This window comes from Rhamphochromis longiceps, linkage group LG23 (assembly GCF_057381845.1).
Source record: "Rhamphochromis longiceps isolate RC_006_pf linkage group LG23, R_longiceps_female_GT1.1, whole genome shotgun sequence".
Classification (NCBI taxonomy): Eukaryota; Metazoa; Chordata; class Actinopteri; order Cichliformes; family Cichlidae; genus Rhamphochromis; species Rhamphochromis longiceps.
In genome coordinates, this window is record NC_140578.1 from 32434430 (window position 1) to 32452999 (window position 18570).

At 39.3% G+C, this 18570-nt stretch overlaps 1 protein-coding gene across 2 annotated transcripts in view; it reads left to right on the forward strand.

Annotated features, from left to right (window-relative positions):
- Window positions 1-18570, forward strand: part of LOC146642389 (sodium-driven chloride bicarbonate exchanger-like) — a 52086-nt gene that overhangs the window by 21313 nt on the left and 12203 nt on the right. For both annotated transcript variants that reach the window (XM_085397634.1, XM_085397633.1), the window contains exons 3-12: window positions 790-871; window positions 8980-9123; window positions 9284-9425; window positions 9623-9783; window positions 12167-12355; window positions 14404-14492; window positions 14799-14956; window positions 15116-15203; window positions 16983-17129; window positions 17724-17824. In XM_085397634.1, the coding sequence (XP_085253760.1) occupies window positions 790-871; window positions 8980-9123; window positions 9284-9425; window positions 9623-9783; window positions 12167-12355; window positions 14404-14492; window positions 14799-14956; window positions 15116-15203; window positions 16983-17129; window positions 17724-17824 (1301 nt within the window). The remainder of the gene's footprint in view (window positions 1-789; window positions 872-8979; window positions 9124-9283; window positions 9426-9622; window positions 9784-12166; window positions 12356-14403; window positions 14493-14798; window positions 14957-15115; window positions 15204-16982; window positions 17130-17723; window positions 17825-18570) is intronic.

The following is an 18570-nucleotide window of genomic DNA, read 5'->3' on the forward strand; positions in this document are numbered from 1 at the left end:
ACATATGATCTAGGAGCTAAAGACAAGACTCCTAATAAAAAGAGAGAGAGTGATAAGACGCAGAGTCAGAGGTATAAGAGAAAGTGACAAGGAGATAGAGAATTTATCGCTACGACCACTTTTCTACTACTAGAAGCCACAGAAGTTGTCTCCTTTTTTTCTGTCTCCAGAGCATATGTTAAAAACACCACATTCATATTTCAGTGTTTTCAGTGAATATTAAAAGCACAGTGAACACTCAAAAGTGTGTTTTTTTATTTGTCAAGGTCAGAGCTATTTATAGAAGGGTGTTACCAGAAAAGCACTACTCTGTGTCCATTATCACCAGGCCTTGTTTCTTCCACTCTACACTGAGTGTGTGCTCTTGCTCCAGTTCCCAAGAAACTGGGCTTGGGGAAGGTGTGGGTGGGTTAGCGTTTACATGATTTAAAGCGTACACACAATAAGGCGATCTTCTTAAAGGTGTAACTGAAAATGGTGTACTCTGGCATTCCATAGATGAATGTGCTCCTTCTAAATTGCAATTGGCTGTCTGTTGTTGCCATGGTAACAGTGACTGGATGTCAGCCTTAATGCTGAGTTTTCCTGTGTGTTTATTTCAAGACACATCGTCTCACTAGGCTGATAGCAGGGGAGGCAGAGAATTGTTGCATTTAGGGCAACAGGGAAGTGCTACACCTGTGAATTTGTAGGAAGATAATATTAAAAATGTGCATGCTACATACAAATTGTTGGTTCTTATTTTTTTAATGCTGAGTAATCACCTTTGCCTCTGTGTGTCTCCTGTAGAGAACTGATGAAGAGGCAATAGTGGACCGCGGGGGCACACGCTCCATGCTCACCACCAATTTTGAGAAGGAAGAACTAGAAGGTAACATCACTAAGTGATACTGAACATTTGCTTGATACAACAGAGGCCAAAATATTCAAATGTTTATTCCCAGGTGACTCAACAACTGCTCACACCAACATTTTCCATAACACTATCTATCATTTTCATGTGTTATATAATATCAATGTAATATATAAAAGCTACAACATAGCAGTGTTAATCATAGCAGAGCCTAGGAACACCAGAAAAGCCGTATATAATATCAGTCCACCTGTCTAAGTCATTGCAAATGGATGTTGGATTTTGATGTGAGTGCTGCTGCATCAAAGAGCACAAGGTCTTTTCTCTGCACATCTGCTTGCATCAGCATTTCAGATGACATAAAAGAGACAGAGGTGCAATTTCTGCACCAAACAGCATCCTGAATAGACAACAAAGTTCAAAGGGTTACAAAAGGGTTTCCTTTTTGTAAAAGTGGACTTAATTTTTGTTTAAAAAGAAAAACCTTAATAAATCCACAGGGAAATATCAGCAAATAAGAAAACATCTTAAAAATGCAAAAAGATCAGTACTCCATGACAATCATATAATGTAAGCAGACCAAACCTTGGGTTTAGTCCAAGAGGATCTGGAACAGGCTCTCTGTTATGATATGTTTAAAAGTCATTAACTTTATAGTGCTAAGTAGCATCGCATGTTAAGACAAAGACTAACCTGACTATGTTAACAACAATGAGAGAATTGAATGTTGACTCACCAGTTTTAGTAATACAACTGTCCCCATATCTATTTTTGAATTTATTACCTTTATTATTTGACATTTTTCTTCTGCTCTTGCTCTTGACGAAGGCGGTCGCACTTTTCTCCTCTCCGCCTTTCCCTTAGCTTCCCTGCTTAGCCTCTTATGTCCTTGTCTAGTCTCGTGTTTTTTTGTATTACTTTTCCCTGGAACACTCTCTCACAGTCTGTTCTCTAAAACCTAAAAGAGGAATTATGGATTTGATCAATTGGTCCCTAAATGCAATGGACACCCCTTTCTCAACGAGAAGTTTGGGCTTGGGTGAACCTGAGTGCTGAAGATATCTACCTATTCGGAACCATGGTAACAGGGTTCTGGCTGATCGGAGCTGGCTTGGCCCTGACTTATCGAAGAATTAAGAAAGCGGAACCGGCTGTTTTTTTTGTTTCCTGTTCTCATGCTGTCCTCCCAGGAGCCCAGCATGAGTAGAGGTCTCTTTTTTTTCCTCTTGTACTTTCCCATTGTAGTGTATATTTCAGTGTTTTTTTTTTCTGTAACGCTACCAATCTCCGACCTGTATCCCCATGTGATGTCTGTGTCGTGTGTGTAAGGTTGGGGGGGGGGGGGGGGTCCTATTTCACTGCAGGCCAACCTGCACGTGGCGAATAAAGCCTTGATTGATTAAAGGTAGTGAACATTACTCATACTAACGTGCTAAACCTGTAATTTTGCAATACAAGTGTAATAAAAAAAAAACCAAAACAACCCTGATGTATTTACATGTTTAGTAAGATGACCAAAGACAATCTAAACTAGGTGAAAATAGGCAAAATAATGTGGGTACATGAAATAATTTTAGAAAGCAGCATACAAGACAAAGGCCTGTTAGGAGGCAAATGGTGAAAATAAATGTACATTCATACCGAGAGCATTAAAGAGTTTTCTGTGCAATAGTCAAACAATAGAAAGCTTTGGTACACTCAAAAGATGAGTTATTACTGAAGCAGAATTGGTTCCCCGTCAGCATCCACAGAATTTTTGTTACCAGGCAACGTGGATCTAGGTAGCTGGCAGAAATGTCAGTCTTTTATTCTGACACTCTGTCAGTGAGGCAGTACTTTCATCTCAAGGACCCGCATCTCTGGATGATGGTTTCCATAATTACTTTATTCTTGTCTGTTGCTGTGGTAACACAGACTCTTCAAAAAGCAGGAAAAGAAGATCCTCTGAAGTTATGTCACTGCATAACTCCTCCTACTAGATTAGTTCTAGGAGAGTTAATTATGTGTATTACATCACTGTTAATAGATCCAATTCAAATACAAAATTGAACAATATCTCAATAGAAAGTATTCCCGTAATGTGTTAAGTATGACCCCTATTCTAAAAAATTGGAATGTTGTGTGAAATGTAAATAAAAAAAATATGAAAATATGAAAAGAATAATATGAGCTTGTTTTGAATTTAAATTTGAATTTGTTTGCAGCAACATGTTACAAAAATATTCTTTCAACAAGAGTCGTAAACATTTGGGAACTAAAGAGATCATCAGTTGGACCTTTTGAGGAGGAATGTTATCTCATTCCTGTCTGACATTCTAGGACTCTAGCTGCTCAACAGTCGTGGGTCTTCTGTCATATTTTTGAAAGGTCCGGACTGCAGGCAGGCAATTCAAATCCTGGGCTCTTCAACAATGAAGCTACGCTGTTGTAAAAGGTACAGCGTGCGGTTTAGCATTATCCCTCTGAAATATGTGAGGCCTTTCCTGAAAAAGATCTTGACTACACCAGAGAAGAGCGGTGACGTTTCTGTTCACATGTTACTTCTTCTTTGGATAACAAAGCTTGTGGATAACATGGTGGACTGTTTTCATGAACAGCAATTTCTAGAAGTGATCTTGAGTCTATGTAGATATTTCCATGACATAATCATGGCTGGGTTTAATGCAGTGCCGCTTTAGGTTGAGAAGATCATGAGCATTCAATATTGACTTATTAGTGTCCCTTACACACAGAGACTTCTCTAGAGTCTCAGAATCTCTTGAGTATATGATATGCTCTATATGGTGACATAGTCACAGCCTTTGCTGTTAATGAGCATTATTCTGAAAGCTCTAGATTTTTATAGAGTGGTAAATCTCTTCCACTTTTACTTAAGAGAAGCTCAGTTAACTTAATTAGGTGCAAAATGTTCCTCCGGTTATTTCTTTATCACCGCTTACTTTTTGTAATCTTTTGTTGCCCGGTCCCAACATTTTTGAGACATGTTTGCTGACATTAAATTCAAAATCAGGATGATATAACTGTTCAAAGTCAAGGAGAAATTTCGCCACCACCTTCCCCTTTTTCACAAGGGAAACATGGTCTTTTGATAAGCTGATGTCCTCAGTAATCTCTGTCATCGCTCAGGAGCTGTTGAGGATGGAGGACTTTCAGCACTGGGTATCTCACCTGCAGCTGGATGTGAGATGTCTTCTCAGATGTATGCCTGATAGGTCTCTGTGAGTGGGGAGACCCAGAAGTGTTCGCTGTTGGTGACCACTTGGATGTGGTTGTTATGAGGAAAACTCTGACAACAGGTGCTTCATTGACTGGGTAGGGGGGTATTTTCAAGAGAAGGACCATAATGGCACTTGTTTGAAGTTGCTCCTTCAAACAAATATGTGGAGGACAGTTTTTCTGGCTTTGAGCTATTTCTTGCTGCTTCTGAAAATTGTAATGTCTTGTTAAGGACGTCAATGCAACAGCAGTGGTGTATATAAACTGTCAGGGAGGCTTTCTCTCGGTGACATTACACAAGTTGGCTCACAGCCTGATTATGTAGAGCAGCAAACAACTCCTCTCATTAAGTGTGACGCATGTTCCTGGTGTGTTGAACACTGGAGCGGATTTGCTCTCCAGAGGTTCTCTACTCTACAGGGAGTGGTGACTCAATCCCAAAATAGTTTACCAGCTGTGGGACAAGTTTGGTAAGGCGTCCGTAAATCTGTTTGCATCATGCAATGAATTATTTTCTATAAGAAACGAGGGCGAGGACACAAAATCTCACCTCACCCATGGCTGAATGTGCTGCTACATGTGTTTCTCCCTTTCAACCTCAGGGAGCAGTGACTGTCTCTGATTTTAATTGCTTCTCATTGACCCAACAGGTCATGGATGACCATCCATGGCCTGTTGGGTCAATGAGAAGCAATGAGCCTGTCTGCTCCACAACCAGCAGTGGCCACTGCCTTTGTGACTCAATCCCAAGAGGGTTGAGGGACTTAGCGTCACAGAGACATAGGCAGCTTTTTCAACCACATCCAATGCAGTTAGTTCTCAGGGCCTGGCATGTGAAAACTTGAATTTGAATGAGTCTGTTCTTCTTCTGTGGGTCATTGAGACCATTCAGAGTGCAACAGCTCTTTCCACATGTTCACTTTATGGTGTGTATCTTAGATATGGTGTTCAGATAGTGCTCAGTTCCAAAGCTGTTATGCTTCCTTCAGGATTTGCTAGATAACATGTATTAAAATGTATTTGGCTGCAATTTCAGCCTGTCATGTTGGCTTTGGTTCTGCACCAATTGGTCAGAATTCTCAGATAAGGAGGTTTATGAAGGGAGGCCACTAGCTGAGGCCTCCTGCCAAGCCTGTTTTTCCCTTGTGCGATTTACTGACAGTTTTAGAGGCACTTTTAGAGCTGCCTTTTGAGCCTTTAGAATGTCTTTACTTAAAGGAACTTTCACTCGAAACACTCCTATTGCTGTCTAGATAAAATCCGATGTTTCTGTATCCTATGCCTGCCTTCGTGTTTAAGGATAGGGAGTCTACCTATAGCTGTCCCACACTGGAGCTTTTAACTTTTCATCTCCTGTTTTTTGCTGATGAGAGCCAGACGTGGCTTCACTTTGCAGTGTCTGAGCTTAAAAATGTAACCAGAACTAAAGGGTTTAGGAAAAGCAACAAACTCCTTCCTGGGATCCTTCTTACAGAAGGAATCATGTGTCCCTCCAGTGGTTGCCACACTGGAGTGCCAGGGACTGCAGCCTCCTGTGTACCTGCATGCACATTACACCAGGAGAATACCAAAGGCTAGGTCACGCACCTTTTTTAAGAGTGTTTCTGTTGGGGACATCCATACAACTGCTAGCTGGGCAACCCCACACACATGATTTAGGTTTTATTGCATTGATGTTACCGCACCCTTGTCACACTTAGCATGTTTACTATTATTAGCTGCATGCTGACTTTAGTCTTGTTGACTTTACTCTGCAATATTCTATATTGCATAATATTTGGAGCAACACTGAAAGGAGTTCCCAGAAATACTTGTTTCATGTTTGATTAACATTTGATATGAAATTATAGCAAGCAGCTGCTTTAGGAAGTTACTGACATTAGGAATATATTCTGTAAATGTATATTTTACAGAATTTTGAATATGAATATATTTGAAATAATCAGCTATTTTAGCTATTTTAAATAGTCTCCAGTTGGCATCAAAAACTGAGATATATATAAAGACTATCTCTAATCAAAGAAAACTTTGCAATGTCAACAAGTACAAGAGGTTGCCACACATGACATGAATAAACTGAGAACATAAACTGTACTGCTTCTTCAGAGGCCAAGGCAGTTGTATGATAAGACTGCAAAACCCAGCAAAAGCCAATCAGAATTACTTTTGTCAGTAGTCACGTAATCCTACACATACATGAATACACACCCATGGACTTGAGGATGTGGACGCTAAAACACAGCATGTCACACAGCTGAGTGAATTCAGGCTGAGGCTGACTGAAAGCCAGTGAGATGTGGCAACAGAAGAAAAGGAAAAGAAACATCCTATGACATCAGCAGTAGTTTAGGCCTGGAGGACAAGTGCTATTTTTGTAAAGTCCTTCACTTGTGAGACTTGCTCATGAACTCTAAAGCTCTCTTGCTTTCCTGTTATGTGTTCCTCAGCTGCCTAGGTCCTGTCTGTTCATATATGAAATTTCCTGCATATGCACAGTCATTCTCTCCTCGGCTTCTGACATGCATAATTCAGTCAATGCTGAGAACAGTTTGCATCGGCAACGGTACATGCTCTGTTAAGAAGATAGCCTCCAAACTACAAATCTATTCTGACCTGTCGTTCATTTTCTCATTGCATCCTCTGAGATCTAATTTTTTCTCTGGATTCCTATTGGTGCAGGGTGTGTACTCTGAAATGATCTGATGTTACTGTGCTCCTAGATGATTCATCTTTTGTCTTTTCATTGCTTAAATCTGATTAGTATGCTGTGATGAGATTAGGCATGTATCCAAGCAAGTGAAAACAATTCAAGGCAATCACTGGGATATTTTTATCTGACAAAATATACAATATACAGTACCGAAAATATACAGTACCGAGTTTTTCTGATAATCAATCAGATATGTATAGGAAGTGTATTCACACTTCAACTGTACATTGCAAATATAATAATAAATAATCTTTCCTCCTATATTAAAAAATACACATATCCTGAGGATTTAAAATACTTGTACTTGTACAGTTGAAATGTTGTGTTGAAATGCACACAGTTTTCACATGAACACTAATTTCAAATGCATACTTTCACTTTAATTCAGCATGTATACTGTTACAAACAAAGTGATATATTTAATGGTTGCTAATGATAAATTATTTATGAATGAAATAACCTTTTTTACAGTGGTATGCAAAATGGGTTTGATCTTTTCCTCTAAAGGTGAATGCCAGCAAGAGTGTTGTTTTTTCAGTAAAGTAGACATGTAAATTTGTACAAAAGTGCTAGTGCCTTTGATGGGTTGATGAAAACAGTATAACCAACCACTTTCCCTTGTGTCATCTTTCTGGTGAGAAAAAAATGACTTAAAGTGATGCTCCTTTGACGCACCCTATTTTGTGGCTCCCTAGCATCAAATTTCATGGGGTATATCCATGTGGTGTCACATTATGCCGGACAATGTGGCGCCTCATACGGTGGTGAAGCCAAATAAAGAGAACAGCGTGTGTAGAAGTATTGTCTGTGTCCGGACACAGAGCTGAGAGCCGGCAGGAAGGCAGCAGTGGCCAGGCAGCTCGATTGCAATAAAAGAGGAGAAAGTCAGCTCGCATTATCTTCTCACTGACCCTGCGGATGCGCGCGTACATACACATGGACATTAGAAAAAGGCCTTTGTGCTACATTGTACAATATCCTTTCACAATCTCCCTTTCATTATCTGTTCTGTATTTATTTGATGAAAGTAAGTAATTACAAAGATATTATAATGTCAAAATCATTTCAACTTGTGCAAAGATGACCAAAGACCCTAGAGGTAGTAGTTCGTTAAATAATGTCTTTGTGGTTTTTAACCTAACAGACAATGGCATTTACTTCTCTATATTACTGGGCAAGTTGAGCATTGTTATTTTTATTTATGTACAAGCTACAAGCTATGATAGCTTGTTTTTATTATTTTTTTCTAGACCCGTTTTTGAAATATGATATAATAATATAATTTTCTTTATTAAACCAGCATTTGTGACAGTTAAAAATATGCCAGTATGGGTTCTTTTTATATGCATAAAAATAGGCTAAAGTCTAAACTCAACACTGCAATTCTATATGTGATTTACTTCTACTTGGGAATGAAAGGTCTATAAGTTGAATTAGATGATGTGCATTGGTATATTTAACCAATGTACTCATTCAGCTGCTGTCCTAACACATGTAGCAACGTGTTCACCTGTAGAAAAAGGTTTAGGTAAAATAATATTTACAAGTTTTCCACAAAGTTTACAGCAAATGACTCAAAATACGGTGGCTAAAGGCTAAAGGATGTTTTCTTTTCACTGGAGTACCACAAGGATTGTTGCTCAGTCCCATTTTCTTTGTATTCTACACCAGGTCTTTTGTTTTATTTATCTGTATGGGTGACCTCTGTCACAGTTATCATGCTAATGATACTTAGCTTTATTTCCACAGGATGTACGTACCCCCAGTTGTGCCAGGGATCTAACAACATTAATAAAATTTCTGCCACGTTTAAATATAATATAATATATAATATATAATAATTAGTTTACCCAGATGGTAAAAGTGTTTGGTTAGGCAGTTATAGAGTAATGTAAGACTGCACAATGCAACCCAGCTGTTTTATTTTGCATTTTGATTTTGAAAAGATAACAGATTTTACATGAATAATTAAAAACATTCACTGAAATAATCAGGACATTTCCTGATAAATAAAAGTTTGTCTCTAAGAATTAAACTTGTGACATTTTGGGCTTTTACTGAGCTACTTCTTAATCTTGCCACATCCCACATTGGCAGTATTCCTGCGTATGAGTCACTGGTGAGTGACTCACCGATTAGGTCTGTAAAATTTTAGATCAATGACACAGCTAATCTTCATCTTTTTCCATCTTTTCTCTAGGTCACCGCACTCTATACATTGGGGTTCACGTTCCTCTAGGCAGGAGGTCGCACCGACGACATCGTCACCATGGACACAGACACAGGAAGAGGTCCAAAGAGAGGGATTCCACAGCTGAGGATGGAAGAGAATCCCCATCACACAGTAGGTTTTGGTTCTAAAATGCTGATTTAGATTACACATTTTTACAGAACCTGGGTTATGTGCTTCTAATCCATGTCTTCCAGTGGTATTCAAATTCTTAATTTCTTTGGCTTTTTTCTTCTTTTCTGTGCTTGTCTTCCACCTATCAAACTTGCTGCAGCAGACACACCAGCTCAGAGGGTGCAGTTTCTGTTGGGGACTGAGGATGGCGATGAGGAACACATCCCCCACGCCCTGTTCACTGAGCTGGACGAAATCTGCCTCAGGGAGGGTGAGGATGCTGAATGGAAGGAGACAGCAAGGTATGCCTTTGTATTTTTTCTCCCCTGTTGTGCTTGAGACTTTGAATTGTTTCTATCTAAATAAAAGCTTATTAAATTGATGTGGCCAGAGGACTATGAGTTAGCAATGTGATAAAACATAATGTACACATCAAAACTAAAAGGAAAATACAAGGAAAAATCGAGGAATTTTTTTGTGTGTTTTCTTTTGGTTGCAGGTGGCTTAAGTTTGAGGAAGACGTTGAGGATGGTGGTGAGCGGTGGAGTAAACCCTATGTAGCCACTCTGTCTCTACACAGTCTCTTTGAACTTCGCAGCTGCATCATGAATGGCACTGTGATGCTGGATATGAGGGCAAACTCACTGGAAGAGATTGCAGGTAAACACTAGATGAAGTGATTTTTAAAAGGGTTTATGCGACCTTCATGGCACAAAAACATGCAGCAGGCACATTTGTTCAAAATCTACATAATAAAAAAAAACAACCCCCAGCTAAAACCTCATCTTTAGACTCGTGTTTGGTTAACTTTTTGTTTTTATGTTGGCTTTTGTTGTGAAGCTCTTCGTGGTGTTTCTCTTGAAAGCTTCTTTGCTCAAGTACTTAATATAATCGAGCCACTCTCCCAGTGTCAAGCTCTATTTTTGGACCACACTTTGTCAGTCTCTGGTACAACAGTTTTCTCATGTTCCTTCTTTCTGATGTTGCTTGTCAGTTGGGATTTCCACACAGTTGCCCTCTTCTGCTCCTTGACAGCCACCTCTGTGTCTGGTTGCTGGTTCCTGTCTGGAACTAGAAGTCCCACAGGAACTTTGTGCTGGTGTTCTCAGCCACTTTTGATGGCATGTCCCATTGGGACATGGGGATTTCTAATCCATATGCAGCAAAGATGTTCCTGTACAATATCCCAGTGACTTGGTTATGCCTCTCAGTATATGCTGTCCCAGCTTGCATATTACTTCCTGCTACTATGCCTGCACAGACTTCTGCTTCTGTGCTGTGCTTCATGCTAGCCTTTTCCATCCACCAATAGAATGTCTTGATGTCAGCCACTGCCACTATCCATGATTAAGTACCAAATCCACCCTTTCCTGATCCAGATGCTCCACATGCTCTAGGCTTAGCCTCACTTGCTCTTCTGACTGTCCCTTGTTTCAGAATTGTGTGCCAAAGCTTTTGTTGCTCCACACCTCTCTGAAACTTACTACCATTTTACCTCTGCTAGCGAAACTCTATTACATAATTTAAATCTAAGATCATAACCCAACTGTTCACAGCATATCACATGTATTTTTTTTATTTTAGCTGTTAATTGTGAACACCAGTGTAGTCTGTTCATTTGCTAAAGCAGAGAGATCCAAAGTGTAATTAAATAAATATTGTCTTCTTTGAATGATTGTTTAAAAAAAAAAATGAAACCAAGAAAGAGACTATTGAGTGAGCTCCATTGATTCATATCAACAGAGAGAGCGGTGCACTGAGCTGCAAATTCATTAAATCATCTCAATAGAAACCGCCTGCTTGACTTGATCCTCACTCTAACAGTTTACCCACATTGTGCGCAAACAGAATGAAGGAGTATTTATACTGTACAATACTTGACTAGCTGGCACGTTCCATTTCACATTGACCAGCACCTTTAAATCTACAGTAACCAAACACATCACAGTTCAGAGGTTACTCAGGATGAAGGATGAAGAAACTTTCCTTAATTTTAATTGTAGCTTATACTGCTGTAGATGCCATATGTTGTAATATAATGTTCATTCAGTGGTTTGACGTTTTGATGATCTGTTGATCTCATTCTCTTTGGGATATTTATACCAGCAGCACTACTCTGTTTTGGTCCTGGCAGATGGCCGCCCCTCCCTGAGCCTGGTTCTGCCGGAGGTTTCTTTTTATTAGGGAGTTTTTCCTTCCTACTGTTGCCAAAGTGCTTGCTCATAGGGGGTCATATTATTGTTGGCTTAATGTATGTATTATTGTGGGGTCTACCACAACAACAAAGTGCTGTTGTCGTTGTGAATTGACGCTGTATAAATAAAACTGAATGGAATTTTAGGATTTTTCCTACATTGATAAGATTAGGAAATGGATTGTCATCTTTTTAACCAACCAGATGACAGGTTGCTGTATAACCATGATATGACCTCCAATTGAGTTTAAGTTGTTGTGTAGCAATTACACTCTTTTTTAGCAGGCCTTCATGGTACAACTCCTCACTGTAGTCTGCTTACTGATCCAACTCTCAGTTCTAAACCTATACTCAAGCAAATAATTTTAATTTCTATTTGCCATTGGCTTTTATACATTTTATTTTGCAACTGCTTATTAATTTGTGATCTTTGCATCATTTCCTGTTTTTGTATATTAAGGTTAGGGTCTCTTAATTATTAAAATCACTGATTTAATGGGTTTTATTGGGGTGGAGTCCAGGTTAGCATGCACCATAATATGCCAGAAGAAGTTCATCCACAAGGACAATACAGAGGACCATTTGATCTGCTTCAAACTGCGTTTTAGATTTAGAGGTCTTCAAACTGAATGCTTTATCTGATTGTGGTAAAAACTGTTCTGCTGCACAAATCTATTGTATGTAACCTGGTTTGGTGCGATTAAATCAGGTCATTTTTTGTTGGAATAATCAGCTTAGTATTGCTGGCTGCCACACAGCACTGGACACCAGCAGCCTTTGTGAATTCAACCATTTTAAGTGGTATTGCGTTAAACACAATGGCGTTTGTGTGTGTGTTTTCTTCCCTAGACATGGTTCTGGATCAGTATGAGGCATCTGGCCCTGTAGGTGAAGATGCCAGGAGAAAGATCCGTGAGGCTCTTCTCAAACAACACCATCACCAAAACCACAAAAAACTGGCCAACCGCATCCCTATTGTACGCTCCTTTGCTGATATTGGCAAGAAGCAGTCTGAGCCTCACTCCATGGACAAGAATGGTGAGCACAGAACATGTACAGGACACCCACACATACACCTGTCTGTAGATGAGACTGCAAGCTTTTCTGTACTCTGTAATGTCCTCAGCTACTCACGTGTTGATGTTGTAAACAAATATATGCAGTATGTTTCTGTTTAATGCTATTATCCTTTGCATGACGATCCAATAATTATCCATCTCGACATGCTGTTTTACTGCTGTTTGATATCTCATTTTCTCCTCTTGTTTGTGTTTCTCCATGTTTGTGTATGTCTTTCTTCCTGTCTGCTGTATTTTGCATGCATGTGTGCATGCGTATATTTAACTTACCCAGTAAATGGCCTCTGTTATCACACTTTAAAATCTCCTAAATGTTCACCTGAAAAAACACTCCTGACGAGCACTTCACCCAGAAAGGCCTTTTCTTATAGGGCTTGTAGGCAGCGTGTTTCTTGTGTGTTATGCTTGTCCACTCCTTCTTCACCTTTGAGTTCCTGCAGGGGCTTTGATCACATGACTCCAGACATGGTCTTTGGTGAAAACAAAACCACATGTCTTAGTGTCCTTTAGGCAGTTGCACAAGGCTACTGCCCCATCTCACTGGAAGACACAGATCAGAAAATCTGCACGGGCAACAAGATATCCTGTAGGCTGATTAGAAAGTCTGTAGACAGTAGTAGTATAAAAAGAACGTGCTAAGGATAGGAGAGTAACATTGTGATTGGTTGGATATGGCTGGTTAATAATCATGACAAAAAAGAAAAGAAAAGCTCAGCATTCTTCAGTTCAAGCAGTTTTCTCCCTGTCCAAGGCTCACTGTCAAAATGTTCTTCCAGCTTTTCTACTGTTGAGGCTTCAAAGTGAAGCAATATAAAGAGTTGAAATGTTTATGTTGTTGCGGTTTTGTGAGTTTTTCCACATCTGGGAATAGACTTAATTGAACTGAAGAATCACAAAAGTTTCTATAATACTCTCCCCTCCTTGTCACTGTCATCAATATGTTTGTTAAACAGAAACCATAAGAACTTGTAGAGCAACTCTAAAAAATAGTCAGTAATGACTAACTGCAGTAAATGCTCACTAGTCTTTATTTTGCTGCTTTTGGGGATCAGCTTTTATAAAGAAATCTTTGAACATTTCTTTATAAAAGCTGGGAAATACACTTGTGCTCCTTTTTGGCAACTGAATAAAACACGGACACTGCTTTTGAATAAATGATATGCTAAAATGATTCCTTTAAAGGAGGAGTTCAGCATAATATCATTGTTACTTCTGTCTGTTAAAAATGAGTCCAAAGCCCACAGGCTGTTATCTTCCCTTGTCGGAAAGGCTGGAAACAGTGAAACAACTTGGATTATAAATGTTACAAATTAATATGTTAATTGTAGATTAAATAAATAATGTATAGCGCATTAATCGGTGGGCTTTATCAAAATGTGGTGATGGGAGTGTTGTAGGCCAGGAGCCAGCTGTAAGCCACACTAGTTTCCATATTAAAGCTACAGTTTCTTAGCTATAGTGTCGTATCGAACAGATATACATTTCATTGCTGGAACTCCTTTAAAAGCAGCACCATAGCACACTCACTTAAAGAGTTGACATTCTGAGCAAGGCATATTTTTAGCTTTTTTCTTTAACTGTTTTCATTAACGCCCACAGTTGCAAGGTGAAATCTTTGACTTAAATAAAACAAAATGAATAAGGTGCTTTAAATGAGCACTGGTTAACTGATGCACATAAATCTGAACTGGAAGTTAAAGATTGCACCTTATTTTAAACTCTCTTTAAACGGTCTAGCAACAATTTATATATTGCGCTTTAACTCACCGGGTACACTCTGAAAATGGGTACAATATTATTTGTTTCATCACTGGGGCTAAAGCTTTTGTCCTCAATAAAGACTCAGCACCTACAACAAAAGGGACCAGTGCTGTAACCCTTTTTCAGAGAATGTAACTGTACCCTGTAGTCACTCCCTGGAAATCTCTGTCTTTGTGTGGGAAAGAGGTATTGGGATAGGATGAGCCCCTGTGAAAACTGATGTTGGTTTCCTGCTCTACCTGACAGGGCAAACAGTCTCACCTCAGTCCCAGCCAGCCAACAATGAGGGCAAACAGGACGTCAGCCGAGAAAACAGCACTGTTGACTTCAGCAAGGTTAGCTACCAGACCCACCACTGATCCTGCTGTTTATCTACGGGCATTGATAGCTGGACACATAAGTAGTGCTGTATATTTAACCAAGCCTGGGTTACATATGAAATCACAACCTTCTTACCCTGGGAAACTGAGTGGAATTTAACAGGAGTACTTCTTTCTTCTCAAAGCCTGATTCTTGCTGTGTTGTTGATTCTCATTTATAAGACGTTCAGTACGACTGCATCTACATCAGTGTGTTTTTAAAGCAGACCAATAAACATTTTTACTTTATAATAATGTAGTGGTTTTCTTTTTCTTTTACAGATTGACCTCCACTTCATGAAGAAAATCCCACCTGGTGCTGAGGCATCCAATGTGCTGGTAGGGGAGCTGGAATTCCTAGAGCGCCCTGTGGTGGCCTTTGTCCGCCTAGCTCCTGCTGTACTGCTTAATGGCCTGGCTGAAGTTCCCATCACCACCAGGTAATAAACAAATTGTTGGCAAAGCCCTTAACTTGCCTCTGTCTCCTTCTTCCTTTATTCTGTGCGAAGGCTGGATAGATGAGCCGGTTAACCTTTGAATTTCTCATTAAAAAAGGATTTGACTTTTACCAAAAACCTTTTGTTCTTTGTCTTGTGCAGGTTTCTTTTCATCTTGCTTGGCCCTCTGGGGAAAGGTCCACAGTATCATGAAATTGGCCGGTCTATTGCTACACTGATGACTGATGAGGTGAGGCAAGAATCTGAAGAAAGTAGCAGGTGTTTAATGCTGTGTTTTAGGATATTTTAACTCTTGCAGTGATTCTAGGCACAGTGAGATAAAACGCAAAAAAGCTTTCTAGATTATAGGTTTTTACTATTAAAGTGGAATTGCTTGTATATGTGAAGTAATGTTTAATTTAATTATCATAAACATTATCTCCTTAGTTGATCAAATACAGTAGAGTAGGAATAGGAACGCAAACTGCAATCAGGATAGTTCCAATTCTAAAAAGTTGGAATATTATGTAAAATGCGAATAAAAACAGAATGAAATGGTTTACAAATCTCATGAACCAATTTTTATTTTTTACAGTTAAAAAATAGAAAACAAAAATTGCATAAACTACAACATTTTAACATCTTACTCTCTAATGAAAAACATTAGCTCATTTTTGATTGATATAAACAATTTCTCAAATCAAACAGGTTCTCAGTCATCCAGGTCATCGTAGTCAAAGGAGCTTGGAAAGAAAAGCGTCTGGTTATAATGGTTCAGGTCTCAGACAATTCTTTGAAGAGTCTGATGTACATTAAAAATGTGTAAGTTCAGCCAGACTGAGGAAAAATGGCTGTGTGTTCTAAAACTTCAATTCGTCTAAACTGCATTGTGAGCATTTTGTGGGAAGCTTTATTCCAAACATTTTTTGTAACATTTTACAAATATGTTTATAATACACACATTTGTCTTTTGTTTTTAGCTGTCATACTGTCATGCCTTTTAAGTCAAGGAATCACATATTTGATGGGCTGAGGCTCACCACTCTGTAGAAGAAGCTTTTTACATGGATAATTTTACAAAAGCATCCATCCATCCATCCATCCATCCATCCATCCATCCATCCATCCATCCATCCATCCATCCATCCATCCATCCATCCATCCATCCATCCATCCATCCATCCATCCATCCATCCATTTTCTAGAAAATCATGCATTGCAAGTTTAAGATGTCAAGATTAAAGTCATTGGAATGGAAAGTGTTAACTAAAGCATCTTAAAGTTGTTCTCAGTAATGGAGTAAGTGTCTTTTTCCAAATCTGCCTTAACACATACCATGATCCTTGGGTGGTTTCTTAGTTATTCTGGGTCAAATACTCACATTTGTATCCTGAACCTAGAAAAATCAATGTGAGATTTGCTTTCTGTTCTTATACGTGATATTAGTGTAGCTTGGGGAGTTGAGAAGCTTCAATAAATAAAGCCCAACTACCCACTTCAGGGTTGCTTTTCTATATCTGAGCCTGACCTTTGACTTATGTCAAAAAAGCAAGGAAAAACATCAACAACAAAAAGCCTTTGGGAATCAGTAAAGTATGACATGAAAACCTTGACAGGAGATTTCCCACAGTATAGCTATGAGCTAATGTTACATGCCATCATCTGAGCCAGATGTTATCTCTTTTTTTCCCCTTCTCTGTTGGCAGCAGTCCTTTGGGATGCATGAAAACAGAAGGCAGAGATGTTAACCTACATCATATATGGAAATGGATTGAATGTGTCACTATGATTTGCTTTCGTGCCAGTGCAAGCAAGAATGATACTGTTTTTCATATATTCTTTGGATAAAAAAATAAACATTAGACAACAGAAATTGGAGCATGAATGTGTCTTATTCCTCTGTAGATTCACTTTGGATGCTGTTGTTGTGAATGAAGTTAGGTTATAAATAATAATTTGCTGACTGTATGGCTGGTATGCTATATGAGTTTACATTTCATTAGGTTATATTTAATCTGCCTCTCCGCAGATTTTCCATGATGTTGCTTACAAGGCCAAAGACAGGAATGACTTGGTGGCAGGCATTGACGAGTTTCTGGATCAGGTGACAGTGTTACCCCCAGGAGAGTGGGACCCCTCCATCAGAATAGAGCCCCCTAAAAATGTGCCCTCCCAGGTAAACAGTGAGTAAAAATGACAGTTTTTTGGGACTTTAATCCGAGCACCTATGCAGAGTTTTAAAGTCTGTGTACACATAATGATTTTTTTTTCACAAATATCCGTGAGTCCCTTCTGTGACCTACTGCCTGACAAGAATTTTTAAACATCTGTGTTCTCCTCTAATCTCTACTGCGTTGTACTCTGTGCTTTGATGCGACTCCCCAGGGTTCTGTTCTCAATCCTCTCCAAAGCATTAGTTATTTCCCTCCATTAGTTATTCTGGTCTACTCTGAAAAGAGAGAGGCAATCTTGAAGGGAAATTTTTAGTCATACAGAAGAAACATTTTGAAAAAATACAGATGTTGTTTCAGGTATTGTTTTCCATTTCTCTTTTATCATTAGGCTCCTGCAGTGGATTAATGACAGACCACTGAGCAATTAGATTGTTATACTGATGAGCTCAGAATATGATCCATAAAAATTTAATTATTTGACTTTTTAAAATTATATTGTACCAAATGCAGGCTATTTGGTGGAGATTTGATTCCAACTAAGAGTTATAGTGATGTGGGCAGCAGACAGCTGACTGACAGTGATCTTAAACACACAGGAAAAGCGGAAGATTCCCCCAGTTCCCAACGGAGTGACAGATCTTGGAGAGTCTGGGGAGCACGGAGGGCATGGTGGCCCAGAGCTCCAGCGCACTGGGAAGTAAGTGTCAGAGAGAAAGATCATGATTTGCTGTGTTTTGAGAGCCCTGATCTCTCAAAACTCCTTTTTGTGCCTGGAACCTTCCTGTTGCCTGTGAGCCTCCTTCCAGCCCTCAAACTGTAAATTTAGTTCTCTTAAGAGGCAGTGCCCTACTTGCCTATTATTCCTCATACATCAATTCCACACTGAGACCTTTTGTTTAGGTTCTAATTCATTATCAGCTCATACAAATAGTGTGCTGTGACTTTGACCACCACCACCAAAAGAAAAATCTTCATCTGCTGTTTAAGAAGATTGGAAGCTTCCTGCACCTTTCTGCACTCCGTCCTGGATGTGTCCATCTTTCTGTAATTATTCCTGGATGTGTCCATCTTTCTGCAGTCCTTCCTAGATGTGTCCATCTTTCTGTAGTCCTTTCTGGATGTGACCATCTTACAATTTTGTCTTAGAGTGTGTTGGTGCACTTTTGGAAACCCTTATGTTTAGTAGAAATCCAACAACAAAAGGCCATTTGGGTTCAGGTTGGGCAGGCCAATCCTCCCAGTCACATCCTTGTAGGTCAAATCAGATGGGACACCTTCCATCTGTACAGTCGTTTGACGTATAAGCACTGATGCAAGAATTCAGGGAAGCATACCTCTCATCCCCTGGGGATAAGACTAACATATAGACACTGAATCCTGGAGAGGCCGACTGTACGTAGCCAATACCTTGGACTCCTTCCTCACCAGAGGGATGATGTTTCA